Source organism: Tachypleus tridentatus, chromosome 10, assembly GCF_004210375.1.
Source record: "Tachypleus tridentatus isolate NWPU-2018 chromosome 10, ASM421037v1, whole genome shotgun sequence".
NCBI lineage: Eukaryota > Metazoa > Arthropoda > Merostomata > Xiphosura > Limulidae > Tachypleus > Tachypleus tridentatus.
This window is the reverse complement of record NC_134834.1, coordinates 135,358,180-135,384,324: the sequence shown is the minus strand read 5'-3', so window position 1 is coordinate 135,384,324 and position 26,145 is coordinate 135,358,180. Positions and strand designations below refer to the sequence as shown.

At 36.2% G+C, this 26,145-nt stretch overlaps 1 protein-coding gene across 4 annotated transcripts in view; it reads left to right on the top strand.

Moving 5' to 3' along the window:
• NiPp1 (nuclear inhibitor of protein phosphatase 1) overlaps window positions 1-26,145 on the top strand; it is a 55,228-nt gene that overhangs the window by 19,032 nt on the left and 10,051 nt on the right. For all 4 annotated transcript variants that reach the window (XM_076463882.1, XM_076463883.1, XM_076463884.1 and 1 more), the window contains 4 exons: window positions 13,177-13,330; window positions 19,084-19,301; window positions 20,044-20,182; window positions 20,504-20,568. In XM_076463882.1, the coding sequence (XP_076319997.1) occupies window positions 13,177-13,330; window positions 19,084-19,301; window positions 20,044-20,182; window positions 20,504-20,568 (576 nt within the window). The remainder of the gene's footprint in view (window positions 1-13,176; window positions 13,331-19,083; window positions 19,302-20,043; window positions 20,183-20,503; window positions 20,569-26,145) is intronic.

The window sequence follows — 26,145 nt, the reverse complement described above, 5'->3', positions numbered from 1 at the left end:
CATACTGACTTCGACCATTTCCATTCTTTAAATGACCCTGTGCCAATAACTGGTAAGAGTATTTGTTTACCTATTCCTTCCACAGCTTCGATTCATTCTATTTTTGGATTTTACTAGACGGCTGGTGTTGTCTCCCAAATTTAAACTTATCCAAAATCTGCACTGAACCAGATTTAGAGAAAGCACTCATACCATCTGTCTTGATTCAGTCAGTGTCCATTGTGAGATGGAATGTTCCATAAGACCAATGGAGTATTACTTGTAGCCATGGATAGAGCCAGTACCAAAGCTGTGTATCTGCCCTTTCTCTGGCTAAATCTTAAAGGATTTTAAAAATAGATTTTTGTGGTTACTAATTCTATTATCTCCAATAAAACACCTTTCTAGCAGGTGCCAAGTAGGGATTCAGACATATTCCAATACAGTCTCTCCTTCTGTCACACAAAGATATCTCAATCTTCTTTCTGCACTCAAGCATTGCTGGAAAAACTTTTCATACTCAATGCACCAATCTATGTACTCCATCAATTTTGCATTGCTATTAAACATGTTCGTAGCATTTGACTACCATGTGTCAGTAGTATTGTGCAATCTATATTGCACAGCTAATTCCCTTTACTATGTTTATTCAATCTTCACTTTCTCAGTTGGCACTACATCACTGAGACATGTATGACTACCACTTCTGATTGATCTTCTTTCCTGTTTTACAACAAAAAACATTTTTGGTTGAACAGTTTTCATTCATATATTCAGTTGCAATCAAGAAGACATACTGGGCTCTCATTTTGTGGCACCTTCTTATTTTATTCTGTCACAGTCTACAATTCTTCATGAGATTTTGTCTTCCACCCCTTTTTACAGTTTGTTAATCAGGTATGTGGTATTTTGCATGGTTCACCTACCACCTATAATTTCTTCCCTCTTTTATTGAATGAAATTTTTTTCTTCTTAATGTATATTTTCTCCTTTACCTTGTATTATGGTTTGTGCTCAAAAATATTTGGACCAACTTCAGTTGGGTGTTGGTATGTCCTATCCTCCTCACTTGTTAGACCAACACGCTTTGGTGTACCATAACTCTTCAGATCCATATTTAGATTCTGTACTTACCCTTTTGGGTTTGGATGTGGGATTGACTGTGAGTTTTAATTAGGCTCAGTTGTCAAAGGTTTTCTTCATGTATCTCAGAATGGCTGTTATGGATATTAACACTTTTATTAATAAAGCAGAGAACAATGTTTCGACCTTCCTAGATCATTTTCAAGTTAACAGGTTTTGTTTTGTTAACCTGAAGATGACCTAAGAAGGTTGAAACATTGTTTTCTGCTTTATTAATAAGTGTTAGTACCCATAACAGCAGTTCCTAGATATATTGTTATTCTAAGTGGGTTTCTCCTTAACAAGAAGGGTTGTCTTCAGTTTCAATCTTAGATGGGCCCTACCTTATCCTCTTCAACTTTGGCATATGGAACAAACAGTACACAAGGCCCTTGCCTCACATTTTGTCACAGCTTGAGAGGTTCTCTCTATTTTGATAATGTGTGTTTCCTTGGAACCTCTCACTCCCATGAGTCAGGCACATATGTATTCCCTTCAGTGATACTTCTCAGATCCCTTAAAACACTTTGTTCCCTTCCCTTTCTTAATCAGAGCCACCTTGACTTGGTGGCTAAACAGAGACCAGACCATAGTGGGGGTTCAGCTTTCTCCATATCATCTGGATTTAAATCTGTTCATAGATGCACCTTCAAAGGGTTGGAGTGCTTTCCTCAACTCTCAGGAGATTTCAGATCTCTCGTTAGTTAAGAAGTCTGCTCTCCATATAGACCTTCTGAAACTTATAATGGTTTGTTGAGCTTAGTCCCACTTCCTCTTCTATCAGGGAATATGATCATGATACACTCAAACAACTCCACAGTGGTCACTAAAACAACCAGCGAGGAGGGACCAAATCCACTTTTCTGTATTTTCAGACCATGGATCTCCTATTCTGAACCCACAGTCATCACATTATGGTCTTAGTTTGTCATGTTTATGAAGCCCTGAATCTGTTTGTGGATCACTAATCTTAACCCAACAAGATTCTCTCCATGGAGTGATTCCTTGATTTACAAGTTTTTTAGTAGGAGAGCTCTCAGTTGAAGACTCTTAATAATGATGCTTTCACCACCCATTGGAAAAACTGACTTCCTTCCTTTTGGTCTCACATTCCACACCCACAAGTTCTGGGAGTGGATTAATTCAATCAAGATTGAGGGGTCATTACATCTGTGCTTGCCCTGCTAATTGACTCCTTCCCAGAAGTTCGTCACTAATATAAACAATATTTTGTCTAGCCTTCCTAATGGTTCCATTTTGGTTGTACCTCTGTGATTTTTCACTGCTTTGACCTTTATTTGTACAATCTCCCCTACCTCTGTCTTGGTCTGTGTTCTAACAAATTTAGTTAGGCATCATTCATGCAAACATCACCACCTTCCATCTTCATATATGACTTTAGGTATTTATGCCATTAATGTTACCCAAATCCTTTACCATTCCATTTATGTCATCTTATATTCAGACCTGCCCTTATTTTTTGAAACCTATGCTGCCTGTGAAAGTTGTCAAGCTTTTATGCCAAATATTGTTACCTTCCATCTCCACATGTACTCCTATTCTAATCCATACCAATTTCTTCATCCAGTTCACTTTTCACAGTGTCATGTGGCTCATGTTTCCTCCTTTTGGAGTTCATGTCCCTAATTCTTCCCTGAAATCCATCTGTTTCCCATTATTTATCCCATGTATTACTAACTGCTTGGGTTTGTCAGCTTGTTAGGCTGATATGTTCTGACTCACCTGTAGAAGGTTACCATTTCCATAATGTTTGTTCTCACCACATTTGTTATATTACCATGTCTCTGGCTGCTTGCCTTTGCTGTTCTTTGGAAGAAATCATTCAAGTTGGAAGAATTACACTCAATACCTTCATTTCTCATCATCTGCATGATCTGGCTGTATGCTCCTTAAGTGGATGTTAGCTCCCTCCCATGGTGATTTTACACGTTTGGTTTACCTTTGACTGGGGTAGGTCTTATCACATCATTTTATTTATGTTTTCTTTTTAGAGACCCTATTTTTATTACTGCTAATGGGATTCCACTCTGTGGCAGATGTTGCCTGATCAGGTATGTTTTGCTTTAAACCAGCAGTGTTTACTGGTAGCATTACAGTGCTCACTGTGAAGAGGGTATTTTTTTCCACAAGACCAGAGGTGACTCACAAATTGGTATATACATGTGTTTCTCAATATCCATCAGTTTTGTTTAGTTATGGACCATCACTCATAAATTATTATGAGTAAAAAAACAGAATGTGATTTCTTCCCATCCCTGCTGACACCTTGTTTGAATAAATAAGAGAAGTCTTAGTTTTTTGAAACAGAGAATCATGAACACTCATTGCACTTTCTTCAAGAAAGTTCAACCTAAGATTATGTGGCAACTATTTTTTAACATGAATAATAACTTTATTATTTCTCCTAAACCTTGACTGGTTCTTTCATTTCTGGTTGGGGCTGTTCAGGATTATGAGGATTTTGATATATTTTTCCTTCCTCCTTCAATTACTGTGCAGCAGTCTTAATCTATACCTTTAAACATACCTCAGCCTTTGTTTGCATTCTTGGGACATGGTGACATAGGTTTGTTGCATCCCTCCCTTTCCCCTTTTGCATGATACCTCTTCCCCTAATTATTTGGTTCACCCTATATCAGGATCCATGCTAATCACTTTGGAAATCAGTTGTATTTGGGAATAAGCATGTCTTTCCCCCTCATACCTCTGAGTCTCTTGCTTTTGCATATCATCACTCTTCAGCTCCATTCCTTGACTCTCAACATTTGAAATAATTAATTCAAGTTTGTGCATGGACTTAAATGCATCTATTCATTTTATTCAGACCTAGTTCATCCATCTTCTTTTCATTATCTCTCCTACATGCACCTCCTCTCCAAGGCTTTCTATAGTTCTGCTGTAAATTTTTTGTAGTAACCCATTCCTTACTTTTTCCACATTGGCATGTTTATTTTCCTCTGCCCTTTCCTGTCACACCTAACACCTTTGTTGCTGAGATCTCTTGAGTTGAGATGCAATTTTTCATTCGTGGGACCTTTCTGCATCAATCTGTTTGTTTTTGTTTAACACCTAGATTTATTGGAGTCTGGCAAACAGACTGCTCAACCCCTTGAGGTAGTTTCTTGTACATAGTGAGGGAACCTCTCGAAGAAGGTTATGTACTTTCAGTTTACCTTTTCTGTGATCTGAAAATCCACCCATATGTTTGCCATACGTGACAACCCATGAAGGGGAGAAAAGGATCCTGGCAGTTGAGGGATCCAACCCTAACAACTGCTTTGGTCTTGAATTCCTGTAGATGGGTAGCCTTGAGGTGGGACCTTCAGGGTCAGTTGTCTGGTCCACTTAGGCTAGAGTCAACCAACTACCAGTGTTGGACATTGTCACAAGATATTGTGGACATTGTGTCTGATGCTGGTGTTTGGGTATAGTGCTTACAAAATCTTGGCATTGCCACGATGTCCTACTTTGGAATTGCAGTGTCCCCTCATAGAAGTGCATGGTGGGTGGGGACAGTGGGCACTGAAATGTTTTTACTTTTTTAATGACACCCCATTTATGAAGAAAAAATAAAGCCAAGTAAAAACTATAATTAGTAAATGGCCACGAATAATGGATAACTGTTCAACAATCACAGTCAGTGTCTATACCTAGATTTCTTATTTTGCATCCATTATCTGAGAAATCCTTAGGAGAGATATCCCCTGGAGACATTTTGACAGAATCATTCTCACTACAACACAATAAACTCCTCTTGAATTCAAAGAGCATTGGGAATTTACTCATTTACTCCACATGCTACCCTGAATTTCTAAATATGAGTTATTGTTGAGAAGGACTTGAAGAATTTTCCCAACTCAGAGATCCTTGCTGGATTTTCCTGCCAAAATGTTTCTGTGGTGTGCCATGTATCCACTTACAAAAATGGGTTTATGCTGCCAACTAATTTTTTGATTTAGAAATCTATGTCACCACATCCACCTATCACAGTCAAAGCAGGTTATCTGAACTTTAAGGTACAGCTGTACATTCCCAACCTTCTTAGATGTTTCTGGTATCATTGGTTTGGTCACTCAGAAACATTATGTCATGGTTCTTTAACATGTGCTCATTGTTGTGGCAAAGACCACAATGCTATGAGTGTGAACTGGAATCACACTGTGTTAACTGTAGTGGTGGTTTACACCCCTCTTACTCTTGTTCTTGCCATAAGTGGGTGGAGGAGAAAGAGGAACAGTGTTTGAAGATTATGAATAATTCCTACCCAGAAGCTTGAAAGTTATTATCCCCAACTCCATCTCAAATATATTCTGATGCACTCCTTTGCATTGCTACAGTAGAAGTGCAGACAGATCTCTCCGTGCCTCCAACAGAGCCATTTGCAAAGGCATCTGAAGAGTCTTTTGCTCTTCATGGTTAAAAGAGTTGACAAGTCCACATCTATTCTCATTTCTGTTCCTGCCACTTCCTCCAGTGGCACCCTGGATCCACTTCCAGGTTTGGGCATTTCCTTGGGTCCATCTTCTTCTGTGACCCCGAGATGCAAAATGATTATACATTCATGCCCTCAGTTCCTGTAATCTTCATCCCCAGAGATCTCCTTCCAATAAAGAAAAAAATGTCAAAATAAAAAGGGTCACTTTGAAATAGTGGAATCGTCAAAGTTTTTGTTTGAATATACATGTCATCCAGGATTTGATTGATTCTTATCATCCTGTGTGCTTCTTCTTACAGGAAATGTTTTTGACACTTGCAAATGTAGTCACCTTTTGGCAATTTTCTTTGTACAGAAATGACAGGTTGTGTGATGGACAAGTCCACTGAGAGGTGACACTGCTGATCAATCAGCATGGGCCCACACTGTCTGAGGCACTTGATATACCCTTGGAGGTCATAGCCATATGTATTTCCATTGGTCTTACCATCACTTTTTGTTCTCTCTACCTGTCTCCTGGAGAAGACCTATGATCAGTCATACCTTGTTGCCCTCATTGAACAGTTATAGTCATTTAACCCTGGAGGATGTTAATGGACATAATCCCCATTTGGGTGATGCTGACCCAATCCACATGTCTTGATAGAAGCTAAACCAGGCCAACTGGTCCTCTTTTGCTGCTCTCTTGGAATTTAATCCTGCCATTGTCTGTAAGTCATCTTAGGAGTAGTGACTGGCTATACTGTCTTGGTACCTGCTCAATGTATTTCTAAAATCTTGACAGGTTTTCCACTGTATTCTTGTCTGTGGTGAAATTTTGTCTGCCACATGGCATAGAGGTCCAAAAACAGGCCCAGAATACCTTTCATAGGTATCCCACACTTTTAAACTGCATTGCTTTTCAGTGGGCCTGTGCATATACTGGGAAGGTAAGACATCAAAGTCAGAAGGAATCTTAGATTAAGTACACAACTAGCATCTCTTTTACCACCAGTTCCAAAGTCATATGGGACAAGATTCAGAAGGTCAGTGGGCAGTATACTTCTGCCTCTTGGCAAAAGTTTTTCCCATGCATCTGGCACTTCTGTTTCAACTTCCACCTTCTTAGCCATTGAGACTCAGGCAAAGCACTCACCTCTTTTCTTTCAAACTGATTGTCTCTATGACTATAATTGCCCCTTTAAACTGGTGGAACTCAAGCTTGCTCTTCATCAGTCTGGCAGTACATCAATTGGACCTGATGGTATTCACTGTGAGATGCTGTTCCATCTCTCTCCTGCCTCTTTTGCTATTCTTCTGGTTGTCTTTAACCAGATCGGGCAGGAAAATGATTTTCCTGATGCTTGACACTGTGCTGTTTTTCTCCCTTTTTCTAAGCCTGGAAGGATCCCAAGATTCTTTCAAACTACTCTCCAATTGCTCTGACGAACTGTCTCTAAAATTTTAGAGAGGATGGTTAATGGTCATCTTGTTTAATTCCTCAAATCAAAAAACCTCTTCTTGCTCACCCAGTGTAGATTTCAACAACAGCGTTTCGCCCTTGACCACTTGATTCAACTTGAAACATAGATCAGAGAAGCTTTCCTCTAGCAACAACATCTTGTGTCAGTATTCTTTGACCTCTGAAAGCTTATGATACTATGTGAAGGTATGGCATATTGTGAGACATCCACTCACATGGGTTACGTGCCCATTTGCCCATTTTTTGTCAAAGTTTTTTTAATGGACCAGCAATTCTAAGTTTGTGTGGGTTTGATGCTTTCCTGTTCTTTTCTACAGGAACTTGAGTCCTTCAGGGCTGTGTCTTGAGTGTCACACTTTTCACTTTTAAGATTAATCCCATTACTGGACCACTCCCTCCTACAGCTTAAAACAGAATTTACATCAACAGCTTCCACATCTTGTGTTAATTGTCGACCATGAGGCATATTGACCACAACAAGCAGTTTTACCTTTTGTCTCTATAAAACTGTTCCACTTTTGTCACCAACAGGGTATTCACCCCAATTCTTAATACTGTCTCAGTGAAGTTATGGTTCCTGAGGCAAAGTTCTTGGGGCTTATATTTGACTATAGGTTAACTTTCAATCCATACATAAAGCAGCTATGTGTCAAGTGTACAAGGACACTGAACATCCTCCATGTCCTCTCTTCCACCTCTTTGGGAGTGTATTGATGTTCTATGCTAAAGATCTATTGTGCTCTCATTCAATAGAAATTGGACTATGGGTATCTGGTCTATGGCTCTGCCAGAACCTTGGCATTAATATGTTGGACCACATCCATCATCTGGGGCTTCAGTCTGGCATGGGGGCTTTCTGCACTTGTCCAGTCCAGAGTTTGCTCTCTGAGTCTCACAAACCTCCTCTACACTTCCACCATTTGCAACTGTCTTTATTCTATACTCAAAACTTTGAACTTGCCACAGCATCCCACCAGGGATTGTGTTTTCCTTCCCCAGTGGGTCATGCTTTTTTCAGAATAGACTGTCCTCCATTGTTCCTTTTGACCTTCATATCCAACTGCAGCTGGCTGAATTGGGTCTGTCCTTGAATGACATTACTTTCTCCACTAATCAGCCCATCCCATCATGGCTTATTACCATCCCCAAGTGTAAACTTTTTTGAGTCATCTGAAGAAAGCAAATACTCCTGATTGGAAGTACTGTTTTGTTTTTGCTGAACATCTTTTAAACCCTTCTTCCATTTCCATTTACACAGATGGTTTGAAATCAGGTGATTCTTTGATCTCTGCCATGGTTTGTTGTGGTTCGATGGTTGCACACAGGATCCCCTCTAAGTTTCTGTGTTCACTGCCAAATTGTATACCATTTCACTTGCCCTGCATCATATATAAGTGATGCCATACACAAACTGTATTATTTATACTGACTTACTTAGCTCTCTACTAACCCTGAAATCACTTCATGTTAGTTCTCACTCTGTTCTCTTCAATATTCAAAACCAACTAGCCCATTTCTCTTTATCATCTATTTCTATCCAGTTTTTCTGGATATCAGGCAACATAGGTATTCTCAGGAATGAACTTGCTAACATTTCAGCTATGTCTGTTTGCTCTGGTGCTTTCACTGCCATGTCTGTTCCATGCATGGTCTATGGCCCTGTATTCAAGGCTCAGCTCTCCATCACTTGGCAGTCGACTTAGAGTGAACAGTGTGACAACAAGCTTTTCCAGATAAAACCTTCCAATGGACTTTGGCTGCCTTGTTTCTATGAGAATCAGGAGGAAGTTGTCCTAACTTGGCTACCCAATGGTCATAAGTTTTTTAACTCATTGCTTTGTCTGGAACTGGTGCACCAATGGTGTAGCCCACATTTTACTGGCGCCATTTTAGACATGTTTTTTCCATGGGTTTACCCCTGATGTTGGTCAGTGTCATTGATGATGGTGGCACTGTCCACCCTGCAAATGTTTTTAATTTTTTAAGGGTCATTGGCCTTTTTAATTCTATTTAACTTAATTTTCTTTTACACTTTCTAACAATTGTACTTGTCTTTTTGCTGGTTGTTTAGCACAGATAGCCTAATTGCTTTGTGCCATAAAATGCCAAACAACAACAACAGCATGCTCACTAATACATCTCATCACTCATCTATTGTAGCCTACTTTCACCCTTCTCTTTCCTGTGCCTTCATCTTACATTTTGGTGGCAAGTTGATATATTGCTCTTGCCTGCTCTCACACCACCAGTGGTTCTAAATGACTATCCATTGGATATGAGTCCTGTCTAGGTTTGACACATTTTCACCTCAGGTGCTTGGGTGTTTTTGGTCTTGTCAGAAGGACATTTGCTTTGTTTTCTTGCTCCACTCCTGTTCCATTTCCTCATTGAGATCTCCATGCTAGCCAGAATTTTTTTCAAGGTGGTTCATGATCTTTTAAGGGATGCTACTGAATCTGTTGATCACTGTGCTTTAGGATTTTATTCTTGATTGTTCATCTTCTCTAAGGAGACTTGAGGGTGACATCCTGTCATAGATCTTTCCAGTTTGAACCATTACATAGACCTTGTTGTACTCTGGTGTTTTTCCTATATCTTCAATATACTTTTATGGGAGGAGTTTTGACAATAACAGTAGATATATTGTATGTGTACCTTCACATCCCCATTCATCAGCTTATCATCATTACCTTTGGTTTGTCCATAAAGATCAAGTTTATCAATTTCATGCCCTTTTGTTCTGTTTGGCCTTGGCTCCCTACATTTTCTCTGTGGTTGCCAGTGCTTTTGTCCATCTATTACACTCACACAATGTGATACCATCATTATATGGATGACTGGTTGCTTTCAGTTCCATCAATACAAGCTCAAAGAAGCTGCTTGTTTGGTTTGGCTTATCATGATGTAGAAGTCAATTCTTAACCCTGTACCTTGCTTACCTCTGTGTTTTTCAACTCCTATCTCAGTCAGGCCCAGTCCTCATCTTCTGTGAGCTATTGGTACTGAAGGCTCAGTCATCTTCATTATCAATTTGCAAGGTTTTATCTATCTGGGGGACTTGGACCTCCATGGAAGCCCTTATTCCCTTAGGTCATGTTCACATGAGAGCACTACAAAGGAATTTTCAAGATTAATGGAATCTCACCAGGGATCCTCTAGATTGCTCTGATTTCCTTTCTCCATCCTTTCAATTTCATTTTGCCTGGTGGTTCAAAATGTAAGACAGCTGGAGTTGTTATTCTGCTTCTTTGACTACTTGTAAGCACTCATCTTCATACCCATAATTCATTAACTAATTTTCCATAACAGTTGATTCATTTGACATCAGATTTGGATTTTGTCTGATGGATGGGATATCCCCAACACATTTGAGAGCTGTTACCACAGGCATATCTGTTATGACTTTAAGATATCTTAAAAAACTAGGAAAAACAACAGAAACTAAACAAAAAGTCTTTAATGCTTATTTTATATTAAGTTTATTACAGTTTTGTAGTGCTGATTGTAATCATCAATTAATAATTAAAGTAACTCATAGTACTGAAACTTTATTTCATGAAAGACAAAAAAACCACAGCCACAATACAAACATCTTAACATCTAGGCACAAATCATAAGGTGGGTGATCGTGTAATGCACCATGGTTCTTAGAGGTACTGTGGTGGAAATAAGACCCAAATTGTGTCAGGGGTACACCATCTATCAGTTTAATCACAACTTTGCCAGCCTTACATGATTAAGAAAATAAAAATTAAAAAATTGAGCAGATGTATGTGTGCTCTAGCTCACAACATCCCATGTCTTTACCACCTTTTGCTGTGTCTGTAGCCAAGAAAAGAAAAAAAAATCAATAACTTTTTTTAAATAACAAAATGAAATAAAAAGCAGCAATTAAGAAGGCATTACATCAGTGGAGGAGAGAGCAAAACCATCCTTGAAGTTAGCATTTCATCCCCCAATATTATGTTTGTACATAAATAAAAATCAACTTATATACTAATGTGTTTGAAAAGAAAACTTTAATTAAATATTTTAAATTATTTTATAACAAATAGAGAAAATATTTATCCAACTTTAAAAATAGTTATTTAAACAATATTGTAATACTAGCTGGAATACCCATACCCTTGATGAAAGCTATGTTAATTCATTGTTAATGAAAGGTTATCTCAGGAAATGAAAAGTTTCTTCCATTATATGTAATGGTAATAACAGCATAAAACTGCAAAACACAAAATACATAGCTGAAAATTTGTATGTGTTTCCTCATGGACATAACAAACCTTCATGCCAAATTTGGTGAAGATCCATCTACAGGGGGTAAAGTAGTGGTAATAAAATGCCCATAAAACTGCAAAATGCATAATGAAAATTTTTAGATATCTCTCGTGGAACCAATGAATTTCCATACTAAATATGGTGAAAATACATCTAGTGTGGACAAAGTAGTGGTAAAAAATGCAAAAATTTCTGTAAAAAACAAAATACAAAACATCCACACCTTGTGAAGTAGTTACATGGACATACAACAGGCAGTACTATTATTTTGCTGTCTCCTGCATTGAAGTAATGTATTCTATTATTTCTTGCTACTTTTTATTGCAGCAAGAATAAATTCCTGCTTTAATTTTTTTTTTGAGAACCATCTTCCCACATCTAGCTGCAGATAATACAATATAGTAAAATGTGGAACATTATGTACTAGAGCACCCACATCTGCTAAACTTTTGTTTTTGTTTTTCTTAATTATGTGAAGCTGGTGAAGTTGAGGTTAAACTGGATAGATGGTGTACCCCAAAACAATTTGGGACTCACTTCTGCTAGTACTGTTGAAAACCATGGCTCATTACATGATGACACACCTTATTTGTTGGATGTTTGTGTTGTGGTTGCAATTTTTTTTTTCTCTCGTGAATTAACATTTAATTATATTTCATGTAATGTTTGGATGTGCTATGTCAGAGTTTCACTGTCCTTCCTTACAATGTATTCTCTTCTTTAATTTTTAGTTTTACATGTGTAGAATAACATAAATAGGTACTGTAGAAAAACTTTGGTTGTTAGATGAAAGTAGAATGTTATTAATGGAATCTATTTTACTGGACCCTTGTTATTAAATGAGTGCTTAAGTAGTCAATGCTCAGATCTTTGCTCTTTTGTAGATGTTAAATATTAGAAGTTAATGTAAACTTTCATAATAATAAACTCAAATATATATTTCATCACTTCATAATATTACAGAAAAAATGTCAGGTCAAACTGAACCAAAGCAATAAGAAGGTTAAACTCTTGCATATTTCTAATTTATATTGTAAGGGTTATTTTATAGGAAAAGGTATGATCTTATTGAAGCTTAGTATTTATATTGAGTGATTAATAAGTTAAAGGCCTCCAATTTCTTTGTGTTATAATCTGAAAACAATAGGATTAGAAGTCATGAATTTAAAAATTTGAAAATCAAACTTAACACAGTTGGAATTTTTTAAACAGGGTGATTAGCATGTACAATAAATACTGTAGACAGTAGTAGAAGCCATCACTTTGTAAGAATGTAAGAGAGAAAGGTAAAAATTCCTCAAATATTAATGATAGGATTTACTTTTTTTCAAGGTTGGATGTGCAAGAACAGGCTTTAAGACAGAATGATCCACTGTTATTTGCATGTTATATTAATCCAAGATTCTATTAGCTTTACCAGCTACATAAGAACAGTGTTTCATAAGCTTAATAGTTATATCAACTAATACTGCAAGATTATTCACTTACTTTTCTAAAAAGATTCCTATCTAAATTTTGTGTGTAATTTATAGCATGATAGCTATTACCTGACCTTAGACTTGTCATTGTTACATGCCATATATTCCATTTATTTACCAAACTGATCTAAGTCATTCTGTAAAATAATTGCATCTCTCTCAAAGTCAGCCAGATTTTTATAGCAGTCTTAGTATGCCATATCAATATCATTAATGTGAATGAAGAAATACTTATTATCCCACCACAGATCCCCAAGTTAAAATACTTCTACTATGTGCATTAATATTATTCTAGTTTCCCAAAAAGAGTGAGTAGACATTTTATTGAGTGTGAATCATGTTTCTGAATGTTTGTTATGAGAAACTGTAGTAAAAAAAAAGAATTAATAAATTGTTTACAGAAACTCATGATAGATGAAAAAAAATGCTACCTCTTTGGAAGAAATCCAGAAATAAATGACTTTGTGATTGACCATGCCTCTTGTTCACGTGTTCATTCAGCCTTAGTTTATCACCAAGCCTTGGATCGTGCATTCTTGGTTGATTTAGGGAGCAGTAAGTATTGTAAAATAGAATAATATTTTGAAGAAAAAATTCATATTAGTTACTAAGCATATATCTAAATAAGCTACACTAAATATCATGATTACATACTTAAATGTTAAGTGTTTGCAGAAAGGTTTGGAGAGAGAAAAAAATTTAACTATCAAGTAAGTTACTATATTTGATTTCAAATCACATTTTACATAACAACTGATGTATGGTAGGACAGTGTACCCTCCCCACTCTTATTTATTTTGCTGATAGATTTAATACTGAAAGATATAGAAGTGTACATTCCACCTAAATTTATGACTGTGAATTCTAAGACACATGGCATTAGTATTGTAACATCTATTAGGGAAGAGTTACATGATATATAAATATATGGTGCAAATTGCTTGAGTAATTTAGCTTGAAGTAAAAAGTAAAAAAAGTATTGTCACAAAATACCAAGGCAAACACTAGTTGTAGCTAAGAGACACTATTACAGCAGATAGACAGCTTCAAATACCTAGTAGTCCTCATCTGAGGTGAAATAAAGAGCATGCAGTAAATGAAAGGATAAGCTAGTACAGCAAAAATGTAGATATATTTTATCTGCTGCTAAAGAACAAACACCTAGGAAATTAGTATTATGACGTATAAGACCATGCTCTGATCTATACTGTTGTATATGAATAGGACATAGACCTTAAATGCTAAAATGGAAGCTTCTGACATGAAAATTCTCTGCCTTATCAGAGGTAGTACACTATATTTTTGCTTGATAACAATTTATTTTCTTAAATGCATATTTAAAATAACTATTTTTAATGCCAATCTCATTAAAAAAATATATATATATATTTCATTACTTCCTTTTCCAATAGCTAATGGACTAGCTGACATACTATATGTCAGCTAGTACACAATTTCATGTTTAAATGTATATTTTACTTTTATTGTTATAAGAGTTATTGGAATTTAAAATTAGGAATTTAAGAAGTTAGATAAGAAAACTAAAATAAAACAGAAATTACTTGCAATTGCATTAGCACATTGCAGTGTATCATTGTGTAATAAATGGTTTTCTTCACACTCAAAGGAGGTCTAAGCATTATTAAAACAATAAAACTAAATTAAATCAAATCTGAATTAATTAGTAATTTAGGTTTTAAGAATAAGTAGTGTGCAATTGTTTGTTGTATTATCTAGTAATTCTAGAAAGAAAAAAATGGGTAATTTAGATTCATATTTTTCAACTTTTTATTTCACCCTAAATTGCTGATTACACTACACTTAGTAAATTAAAAGATATGATGTGTACAATTTCATGGTTAAATGGTGGCTATAAGATTGGTCAAAATAACCGATCCTGTGTATGGAGTATTAAAGGCATTTTATGATAGTGTTTGTATTTAAAAATATGCCTCACAGTAAGGTGGTGTTCAAGAGTGGTATCCAGACTTCCTTCCACTTTTTTAAAATTGATTAATTAGATAAGGGCAGAACATAACACACCTGATTGATCAATTTTCTTGGGAATGAGCCTTTGGATTGTTATGTAGTTCTTTTCTTCATCCACATATTTTTTGGGAGCAGCTATTTTCAAGGGCTAATATGCTTCAGCCCTCACATACTATGGATGATCATGTTTTGTTTGGACTTTGATTACCTTTTCCAAACCACAGTTTCCTATATTTGTCTTACCATGACAACCCTTCACCTTTTGTTTGAAGCTGTTCATCAATCCTCTGTGTTTTTTTTAGGTGATACTTGGAATCTTTTTGCTACCATGATACACCACTCCTCTTTAACCCTGGCATTGCAGACACGGCTGCTCTGCTGTTAGGATCTTCTTGGTTGAGACACGATATTATCTCCAGTTTGCCTTCCACCTTATTGCATGACTTCACATGACACCATTTTGCAATGAGAGGTGTTTAAGGATGTCTCAACTCATTAGATTTGAGGGTTAAGTAAGTCCATCTTGCATACCTCCTTCTTATCCGTAGTCTTTTATTTCTCCCATCTCTGAGCCCCCTTCCAATCTCTTACTGGTTTTGAGTGCTTGTTTTTCAGTGATTTTTGACTTCAGACCAGTTGTCACAACAGTTGAATCTCCTTTTCTTTTTCTTTTCATGTTTCATTATTTTAAAGATACCTTTGTCAAGATTGGTGCATGGTTTTTAGGAATTAACACTGTTACATTTGTTGGATTCCTTAGAAAACAACAGCTCATATCAACGTCTTAGAATAGGCCTGTTTCTTCCCCTTCTTCATCACCATTCTATATTGATTTGCATAGCCAGTTCTGCTGTAATAGTTAACATCATTAATCAGAATGGTATCAGCAGTTTCTCTGCTTTAACATTTTTAGCTGTTTTTCATCATACTCACCTTCAAGTCAATCACGTTCCTTATGTGATAAATATTTTAATCAACTTTTTCTCAAAATCATTGACTTTTCCCCACAGAGTGAACCTTACACTTTTTGTTTGTTTAGTGGATTTTCAAATACCTGGTGGCTTAATGATAAATGTCTTCTCTATTTTAGCTAACCACTTCATCCTCTTAACTTGTCTCTAATTTCAGATTGAAAATCTCTTACAATAGATATCCTAAGTGAATTCTGAAAGAATCTCTTCCTTGTGTCCAGGCAAAGATTAATTATTCAAAGTGCCAAGTTCTCTTACTTAACTTTGGCCTGCTAAACCATGATTTTTCCTATTATATCAACTTTTTTTAACAGAAAATTCAGCCCATTAATACCACAGAATATTTTTTCAAGACAACTTCAAATTTTAATTTGATATCCACAACTTTATGACTGGATGTTGTTGATGGGTGGCTTGAATTGTTATTCCGTTCTTACAGTTTAGCAGACGTTTTGGACCATCTTTTGGAGTTAGTGCACTGGACATGTATCAAATTCAGGCAGAGCATAAAACAAAAAGCACAAAAAATTGTATTTGCATGAGTTGGGAGCTTAATACAAATATCTTACAAATTAACAGTCTAGAGCACTACTCTCTTCCCAGTTATTTTTTAGTAAGAGATGCTTAATTTTAATAATAAGAGAATTGGAAAAAAAAAAAAGTGGCATTTTAAAATCTACACACTAAACTGTTCTCTTACAACTTTCAGTGAAAGGGTATCAAAGAAAAAAACAATTTTCAGGGGGTTTAATATGACCAATCCACAGACTACTTCTGGAGCGTAAAGGACACAAAACATAGGGGGGAAGGAGATTGCTTAGAATATTATTCTTAACATGTTTTATGGTATACAATGATTCTAATTCCTTCCTGTTTCAAAACAACATTTTTAAATCAAGTACTTGAATTTATAAGCTACATCTTTCTACATTTGAGCTTGAATCAAGCCTAAGGTAAGGATTCATTCTACTTCAGAAGTGAAAATGCTTACACAACCCTAATTCCCAGTACTTTGTCAGGTATTCATAGCCATATTGGATATTCATAGCCATAACATCAGATTATGTTGAACATAAGTTATTGTTTCCTTTTTGATATTTAATTGTGAAGTTTAGTATGATGTGTGGTAGCAGTTAAATTTTGTAGGGTTTACTCAACATAGAAAGATAGTTTTCAGATGCTTCTATACAAATTTTGTAGAAAATAACAAGTCTTTTTTTGTTGTTGTTGTCTTTTATAAAGCTAAATTGACCTTATGGATATTAATACTATGTTTTTACTTATGATAAAAATGATGCTCTTTTGATTTATACTGCTTGTGGGAATAATTTATGTCGTCAAACACCAATCACTTTAGAAGAAAACTTATATTTAAGTAGTACTGTAAAATAATTATCTTAACTACTGCTTTCATTTTTCCCAGAGTGAAACTGAACTGTGTAGACAATGAAATATTGAAATCAAAGTACTTCTCCAGGTGTTGGTTACCATATTATTGCTTTTTCTCTATATGTATTTACAGTCAGGTACTTTTCTAAAATCTGTTGTATGCAAACCAAAACAGTCAAGTTAGCGTAATTTTTATAACATAATTTATATATAAACCAACTCAATCTCTGTTGTGTGTATTGTACTCTTCTTTTCTTAGTTTAAACTCATGCTTTTGTGCCATATATCAATAAACATTTTAATGAGGTCTGATAAATTATTACTTTTACCTTTGCTGGCATTTCTCTTTCTCAAAGTGAAAGGTACAGTGTTCACAACTTTTATTGTAGTTTTAAATTTTTTGGTCATTCCCTTTCTCCATCAGTTCTTCTCTAATGAGGTTTACACCAAGATTGGTTAAATTATTGGTCATTTTCAACTGATAATTAACAACCTGTATATCACAATTTCTCTCCTGCCTAGAAAGTATTGTTACTACAGATTTATTTGCATTGAGCTGCATTTTTCAGGCTTTCCATACTTTTTGAAGCAGTACCAGAATATACCAGTACTACAGTATTCACATCATCTTGTCTGATATTTTTTACTATTTTATCTGTGTATAGTATAAACAACAATAATTATGTAATGCTGCCTTCTTTTTCACAACATCTAATATCAAATCATGTCTCATTGCTCTGTTCTAACCTTACTATGCTCTAATTATCATATAAACTAATCACTGTCACTGCTGTCTTTAATCCCAATGAGATATACCTTAAACAGTCTAAGACTTCCTACTTTTTTCCAGCATTGCCAGGTAATTAAGGCATTTAACTCATAATCTGAAGGTTGCAGGTTTGAATCCCCATCACACAAAACATGCTTGCCCTTTCAGCTGTGGGGGCATTATATTGTGACGGTCAATTCCACTATTCATTGGTAAAAGAGTAGCCCAAGAGTTGACAGTGGGTGGTGATGACTAGCTGCCTTCCCCCTAGTCTTACACTGCTAAATTAGGAACAGCTAGTGCAGATAGTCCTCGTGTACCTTTACACGAAATTCAAAAACAAACAATCCTGCTTTTTTTCTTTCTCAGTACTCCATCAGTTGGCTTTTAGGGATCCAAGATTTTCCATCACACTTTTGAGAATATATATTAGATCCATTATGTTTCTCTCTAGTCAAATTATATTGCCACTTTCCAAGTTCTTACCCTTAACATTCTATGATCTTCCTACCAGAACTTGCATATAGTTTCTTCTATCAAGCCAATGCCATCTTTAAAAATAGGGCATTTTATGGCCTTACTTCATTTCTGTGGAATCTTTCCAGTTCTCCATACTACTTCAAATAATTCAAGACTTCTGTAGAGTAAAACATCACCCCTTTTTTAACTGTTTATTTAATTCATCTCATTATGGAGCCTTATCAATTTTCATTTGGTTTAGCACTCTCTTAATTTATTCAAATGCAGTTTCTTCATTTCTAAGCTCATTATTATCTAATTAGTATTAATTTGGCCTACCCCTATACCCCATCCCCAGTTTCAACTAATGTTGTGTAATCTATAGGGTTATAGGGTTTCTATTTCATTCCTGTCAAGACTTCTTGAACCTACATGTCTTTCTTTCTAACATCATAGAGTAACAATTACCTGTCCTGCACCATCTATACCAAAGTCATTTGTGGACATCTGTATGTTTCAACAATATATTTATAACCGATAGATTATTTCTCATGCAGAAGTCTATAGTTCTTTTCTTATTTTCTAACCTTAAAGCTCTAATAACATTAGTGATTCAATTTCTTTTATATCTGATATGTCCATTTAGATTGCCCGTGGTTATTATATTCTTTTCACGATTAATTAAGTCATATACATATGTTTCAGAACATCGTAAAATGTATTTTTTTCAGCACATGGGACTTATATTGGAAGAACTCGTTTAGAAGCCAATAAACCAACTCAACTTCCAGTTGGAACATTATTTCATTTTGGTGCATCAACTCGTTCATACATATTACGAGAAAGACCTGAGAAAACATCGCGCTCAGCAATAGATGGACAAGAAAAAAAAGGAGAAGATATTGAAGGTGGTCTCCTGGGTCTACCTGAAACAGAAACTGAATTAGATGTAAACATGCTATTCTGTTTGTTTTCACTAACTAGAACATTTAGGTAGGATTAAAGAAACATGTATGTTTCAATGTAATCCTTAAAACTGGTTATTCATAGCTGTATGTAATAATAAAATCCAAAGTTACCACAGTTAGGGTCACTGTAGAGTCACAGTTTCTCACATCTGAAAGGAATCATAGATTAGGCTTCTTATATTTATTTCTGTAGCTGCTGGTTATCAGCCTCACCTGTGTTTAAGAGTAGACTAGAAGCAAGGTTGGGGTCTTTCATGTGACTGCTCATAAAAAATTTTTTGATGGGTTCAGTCACAAATATGACATTTTATAGTTCTATTAGCTACTGGTATACCTACTTACATACAGTTGTGTTGAGTAGTAGATAATCACAGACATTTAGTTAGATAAGGCTTCCTTCAGTTGAGTATAGTTTCAGATGTGTCTACTCACATTTTGGTTTAATCATACACAAAAGTTAGCAAAAATGGATTTATTCATGCATATTTCTTCTTGCAGATTTATTTAGTTACAGACAAAGTTTCCAACAATTTGATTTAATTATTATAGGTAGAAGATTTCTAATCATTTAATTCTGTTACAAATATAAGTTTTAAAACATACTGAAATGCATATGATTTTTCAATGAATACAGTTTACCAACATTAGGTATTTTTGCTTTGAATTCTGTACCAAATGAAATTGCTTCTTTTGATGAAATAATTTCTCTGGTGGTGCTAATAGAATCTTACAGAATTCAACACTGCCCACAACAGAAGGATTTCTATGTTGGGGATTCCTGATGAAGAAATTAAACCACCTAACAGGAAAAGAAAAAGTCTGTTGGTAAAGTTTAATGAAGATGAAGAAATTATAAATCCTGGTAAGCAAGATATAAAGGTTTTGGAAAAATGAATCTGTTTTTATTGTGGGGGGGGATGGTTTTTAAAGGTATTTTTGAAAATATTCAAATTACTTTATTTCTGAATTGTAGTTATTTTGTAGAATAAATATAATGAAAATTTTAAATCATTTCTGTTAATTATTAGAAGCATTTGATTTACTTCAAAATAAAAGTTATGAAATCTATATTTCAAGCAACTCCTTTACAATGTAGTAGTTTACTTGAAAACTCTTATCACATTTATTCGTTACTACTTGAATTGTTGGAATGTCATTGATACAGTTTTCTCTTCCTGCACAGAGGATGTGGACCCATCTATTGGAAGATTTAGGAATCTTATCCAGACAGCTGTCATACCACATAAAGTAAGTTTAGTGTCTAAAGTTTTTTTTTAAACTACTATGGTGTTCTTATATTACAGCTAAAAAATTGAAAAACTACCACCACAATCAAATGTTAACTAAACGACAAATTTTTAAATTTAAAATGATATTTTTGGCAAAAACACTCTTCTTCACATGAGAGTAAAGTAAAATAGAGCAAAAAAGTAGAAGAAATTCTTAACTCAAAATGATGACTAAGAACGATTTTAACAAATATTATTTTCTTGGCACTTGTGTATGATATTAAAATGATAAATAAATAACACACTATGTTAAAATTTATACACATTTAAAACCGTTTCTGACTTGTGGGCTATATGTTTCTTAAGATGACATAGTAAACATTGAAACATGTACAGTCTGCATTTTTTAGCTGTGTATCAGTTTTATCTCTTTTTAGGTGTTTATTTATTATTTTAATTCTGGTGAAGCCTGTGCATGATTTAAATACATGTCAAATTAACTGGATTTTGTTGTAAAATAAAAACTAAAATGAAAGTGATGCATTGTTGAGCAACAGAGTTAGATGACTTTAATTCAGTGCTGAAAGAATAATTTGATGGTTTATCCTCCTAATGTTAAAAGTAAACCAAGTGAAAATAAATTAACATAAAATTGAGTCTGTCATTCATTTAAAATAAAGTTTAGATCCACTATCACAAAAACAGCAACAAACTTTATGAATTTTGAATGCAGCTTTCTACAGTTTCAAGTGTTCTGTGCAGTTCAACTTTTTAAAAACAAAAATTGGGATAAAGAGAATGCATGAAATTGTCAAAACTTGTATTCATATAACTTTGTTAGTGTTTCTCAAACTAATTTTATATTACTTTATATTATTTAGAAAATGGGAAGATAGTGCCAAGTCAGTAAATTAATTCATTTGTATTCTGGTATCTTATATTCTTTCAATGACAATGTATAACGGATAGCAATTATTCTGGAATGGCTGTTGTTGGAATAGTACTGGTTGAAATGTTTTGGGATGTACTTCCCTATATCAGTATTTTGGATGCTATGATATAAAACAGGTCACAGTATACATAAGTAATGCTGTAATTTAAAGACTTGGATGTATGGCTGAATGTGTTTTTGATTTTGTGAATAAGGTTAGGTTTTACAGTTAAAGTGCTAGTTTCAATACAGTGGTTTGTAATTCACCTCGAATAATGTTTAACAACTGCACGTTGGTAGTATTCTTAATTTACAAATGAACTGATCAATCTTTTAGGTTCTGTACTACTGATAATGAAACTATGGGTTTATCTTAGATTATTCTCTTTCAGTTATGCAAATGTCAAACTGTCTGTACATTTTCTTTCTTTCATTAGCATATCATAGAAGATCTCCAATAAGATACCTTATTTCTGCTTATAAGCATAGCTATCCTCATTGAATGCTGCTTTCTAATTCAAAAAATTTTTCACATCCTACAAGCCTTTCACTCCCATGCACCCCTCTATTTACATGGTTTAACTAAGTCGTGTATACAAACTCTCATGCAACAAACATATAATAGAGCTGCCACACAATCACATGACTCCTTACTTCCTCTATGCTGTTCTACCAGACTATCACATCTTGTTTGGCAGTAATCTTATTATAACCCCTTGGTGTGGATAACACCCTCTATGTGGTGAGGGGACGTCCCAGAGAAGGTACTGTTCTTTTAGTTTACGTCCTCTGGGATCTAAACACCCATATGTTTACCACGTGTGGCAACCCGTGAACGGGAGGAGAGGATCCTGGTGGTTGTGGGGTCTAACCCTAACACATCACTTTGGCCTTGAATTCCTGTAGACAGGCAGCCTTGGGGTGGTCAGTCGGCTGGTCCACTTGGGCTAGGGTCACCCAAGTACCAGTCTTGGATGTTCTCAACAGGTTTTGTGGACATTGTATCTGATGCTGACATTTGGGTATAGTGCTCATGAAACCCTGGCATTGCTGCAGTGTCCTTGTTTGGCACTGTAGTGCATCCTCTCATAGGGCTCCATGGTGGGTTGGGTCAGTGGGCACTGAAATATTCCTTTTTTTATGGATCCCCCTCAAAAAAAACTTAAATAAAATAGTAAAAAAACCAGTCCATAGGTAAATGACCACATCTTGAAGATTCTGAGCAACAGTTTTCAACATCTGTAACATCTGTTGTACCTCATTTTCTTATATTGCATTTACTTTCAGACAAACTTTTAGAGCAAATGTCTCCCTTTTTCATTCAGAATGGATATTCATGCTCTCCAAAACCAGTAAAAAAGCATTGATCTGGTGACATATTGGTGGAAACATCCACATCTCAACACAGTGAACTTCTCTTGCATTCAAAGATGATTGGGGATATTCTTATTGAGGTTACACCTCATGCTACTTTAAATTCATCATGGGGAGTTATCATTGAGATTCTTGTTGGTTTCTCCACCCATGGAGTTTCTGCAATGAGGCATATCTCCACTCGCAAAGATGGAATTATGATGATGACCAATGTCCTCATTCTGACAATTACATCACCACGCCCACCTGCCACCATCAAAGCAGATTATCTTAATTGTAAAGAACAGCCATACATTCCAAACTCTCTCAGATGTTTCCAGTGTCAGTGGTTCGGTCACTCGAAGATGTCATGTTGTGGTTCCTTGATGTGGGCTTGTTATGGCGGCAAGGACCATAATGCCTACGAGTGTGAAACAGACATACATTGCAACAATTGCAATAGTTCTCACCAGTTCTTCTTTCATTCTTGCCCTAAATGTTTGGAAATAAAAGAGGTGCAGCATTTGAAAACGATTCATAACATTACTTACCATGAGGTTCTAAAGTTGCTATCCACCACTTCATCTAGGGTGTATGCTCTTGTACTTCATTCCACAACTACAGTGGGAATGCAGACAGATCTCTCTGTGCTTCCAGAAGGATCGTTCTCAAACCATATGAAAAGTTTTGTGACATCTGTTGTTAAAAACGTTAATGAATCAACTTCAACACCCAGCTCTGTCCCTAACATACATTTCAGCAAATCCCAGGATCCACTTCCTTTGGTTCCAGGTACAGGCATTTCCTCAGGTACATCTTCTCCCACCCTAAGATGCAAAACGATCATTCATTCGTGTCCTCAGTTGCTGGAATCTTCTTCCAATGGCAAAGACCTGCCACAATCAACCCAGGGCAGGATCCATGGTGGTCAATAGACCTCCCTCGAATAAAGACAGTAAAGAAAAAAAGATGTAGTCACAAACAGCAGGGTTCTCCTTCCAGGTCACTTACACATAAATAAAAATGGCCACCTTGATACAATGAAACAGTTTAGGTTTACGTTCTAATCTGGATGACATCAAAACACTGATTGCTTCCTACGATCCTGTATGTCTTTCCTTACAGGAAACATTTCTGAAACCTGCCAATACAGTCACCTTTCAGCAGTTTTCTTTATACAAAAATGACAGGCTATGTGATTGACAAGTGCATAGAGGAGTGGCACTGTTGGCTGAGCAGTGTATGCCCACCCTGTCTTTTGCTACTCGACACACCCTTGAAGGCCATAGCATCGTTTTCCCTTGGGTTGTACCATCAATGTTTGTTCTTTCTACCTGTCGCCTGAAGAGATCTATGATCGATCAGACCTTTATGCTCTCATTGAACAGTTGCCTTCTTCCTCTATAATTTCACTATTCTCCCATTTTTCATGGAGGGTTGACAACAATCCATGAGGCAGTAATTATTTTCCTATAACTTTGAGAGAGACTGGCCATGGTCAATGCCACCCAACCTGTGTGCCCCGGTGGAAACTGGATCAAGCAAACTGGCTTTTTTTCACTGCTCTCACAGAACTTGATCCTGCCATCAATAGATGACTGTGTGGCAGCAGTAACTGACTGTATTATACAAGCAGCTGCTCAATATATTCCTAAAACCTTGACATGATATCCTAGTCCATGGTGGAATCCTGCCTCCCACATGGCATGGAAGGCTGAAAAATGGGTTTGGGATACTTTTTGTAGATATCCCACACTCTCGCATCACTTTACAGCAGGCCCATGCACATGCTCGGTGGGTAAGACATCAAAACCAGAAGGAATCTTGGATTACGTTCACAACCAGCATATCTTCTACCACCAGTTTCAAAGTCATATGGGATAAGATTCGAATGGTCAGTGGGCAATATAATTCTGTCCCCCTCTTATTCTTGCTCTCTGATGGACAGGAAGTAGCTGATACCCAGAGCATCACCGATACTCTACGTGAAAGCTTTTGCCAGGTATCTTGCATGTCTCCTTCGTCCTCCACCTTCTTAACCATTACGACTCAAGCAGAGCGATCACTTCTTTCCTTTCGAGCTGATTTTTTCTATGACTATAATCATCCCTTTACACTGGTGGAACTCAAACTGGCCCTTCATCACTTTGGCAGTACATCGGTTGGACCTGATGATGTACACTATGAAATGCTGCCCCATCTATCTCCTGCTTCTCTTGCTATTCTTCTGATTGTTTTTAACCAGATCACGCAGGAGAATGTTTTTCCTGATGCCTGGTGCCAGGCTGTTGTCCTACCTTTCCCTAAGCCTGGGAAGGATCCCAAGATTCTTTCAAATTACCATCCAATTGCTTTGATGAGCTGTCTCTCTGTAAGACCTTAGAGAGCATGGTTGATATTCATCTTGTTTGGTTCTTCAAATCAAACAACCTCCTCTCGCCCGCCCAGTGTGGGTTCCAATGACAGCACTCCACCATAGATCACCTGATTTGACTTGAAACGTCAATCAGAGAAGCCTTTCTCAAACAACATCATCTTGTATCAATATTCTTTGATATTGAGAAGGCTTATTATACAACATGGAGGTATGGCATTTAGCAAGACCTCCAAATATATGGGTTACATGGCCATTTGCCCATTTTCATTAACAATTTTTTAATGGACAGGAAATTCCAAGTTTGTGTGGGTCAGACACTTTCCCATTCTTTTTTTTCTTTTTTTTTTGCCCTGAGGGACTCAGGGCAGTGTTTTGAGTGTCACACTTTTAAGTATAAAGATTAATGCCATCACTGAACAACTTCCTCTTACAGTTGCAAACGGGCTCTGTGTCGACGACTTTCACATCTCATGTCAGTCATTGAACATGATGTATATTGAGCGGCAGATACAGACTGCCCTTAATTGTTTACTGAAGTCAACCACAGTGAATGGCTTTAACTTTTCTCTCTCTAAAACTGTTTGCATGCACTTTTTCCACCAATGGGGTATTCATCCTGATCCTGAACTCCATATCTTTGACTGTAAGCTGACTTTTATACCACACATCAAACAACTATGGGTCAAATGTACAAGAGCACTGAACATCCTCCATGTCCTCTCTTCCACCACTTAGGAAGTGGATCAATGTTTTATGCTAAAGATATATTGTGCTCTTATTTGATCAGAACTTGACTACGGATCACTGGTCTGTGGCTCTGCCAGGACCTTGGCCTTAAAGGTGCTGGACCCCATTCATCAGCAAGGACTTCAGCTCCACATGGAGGCTTTTTGCACTTCCCCAGTTCAGAGCTTACACATAGAGTCTCATGAACC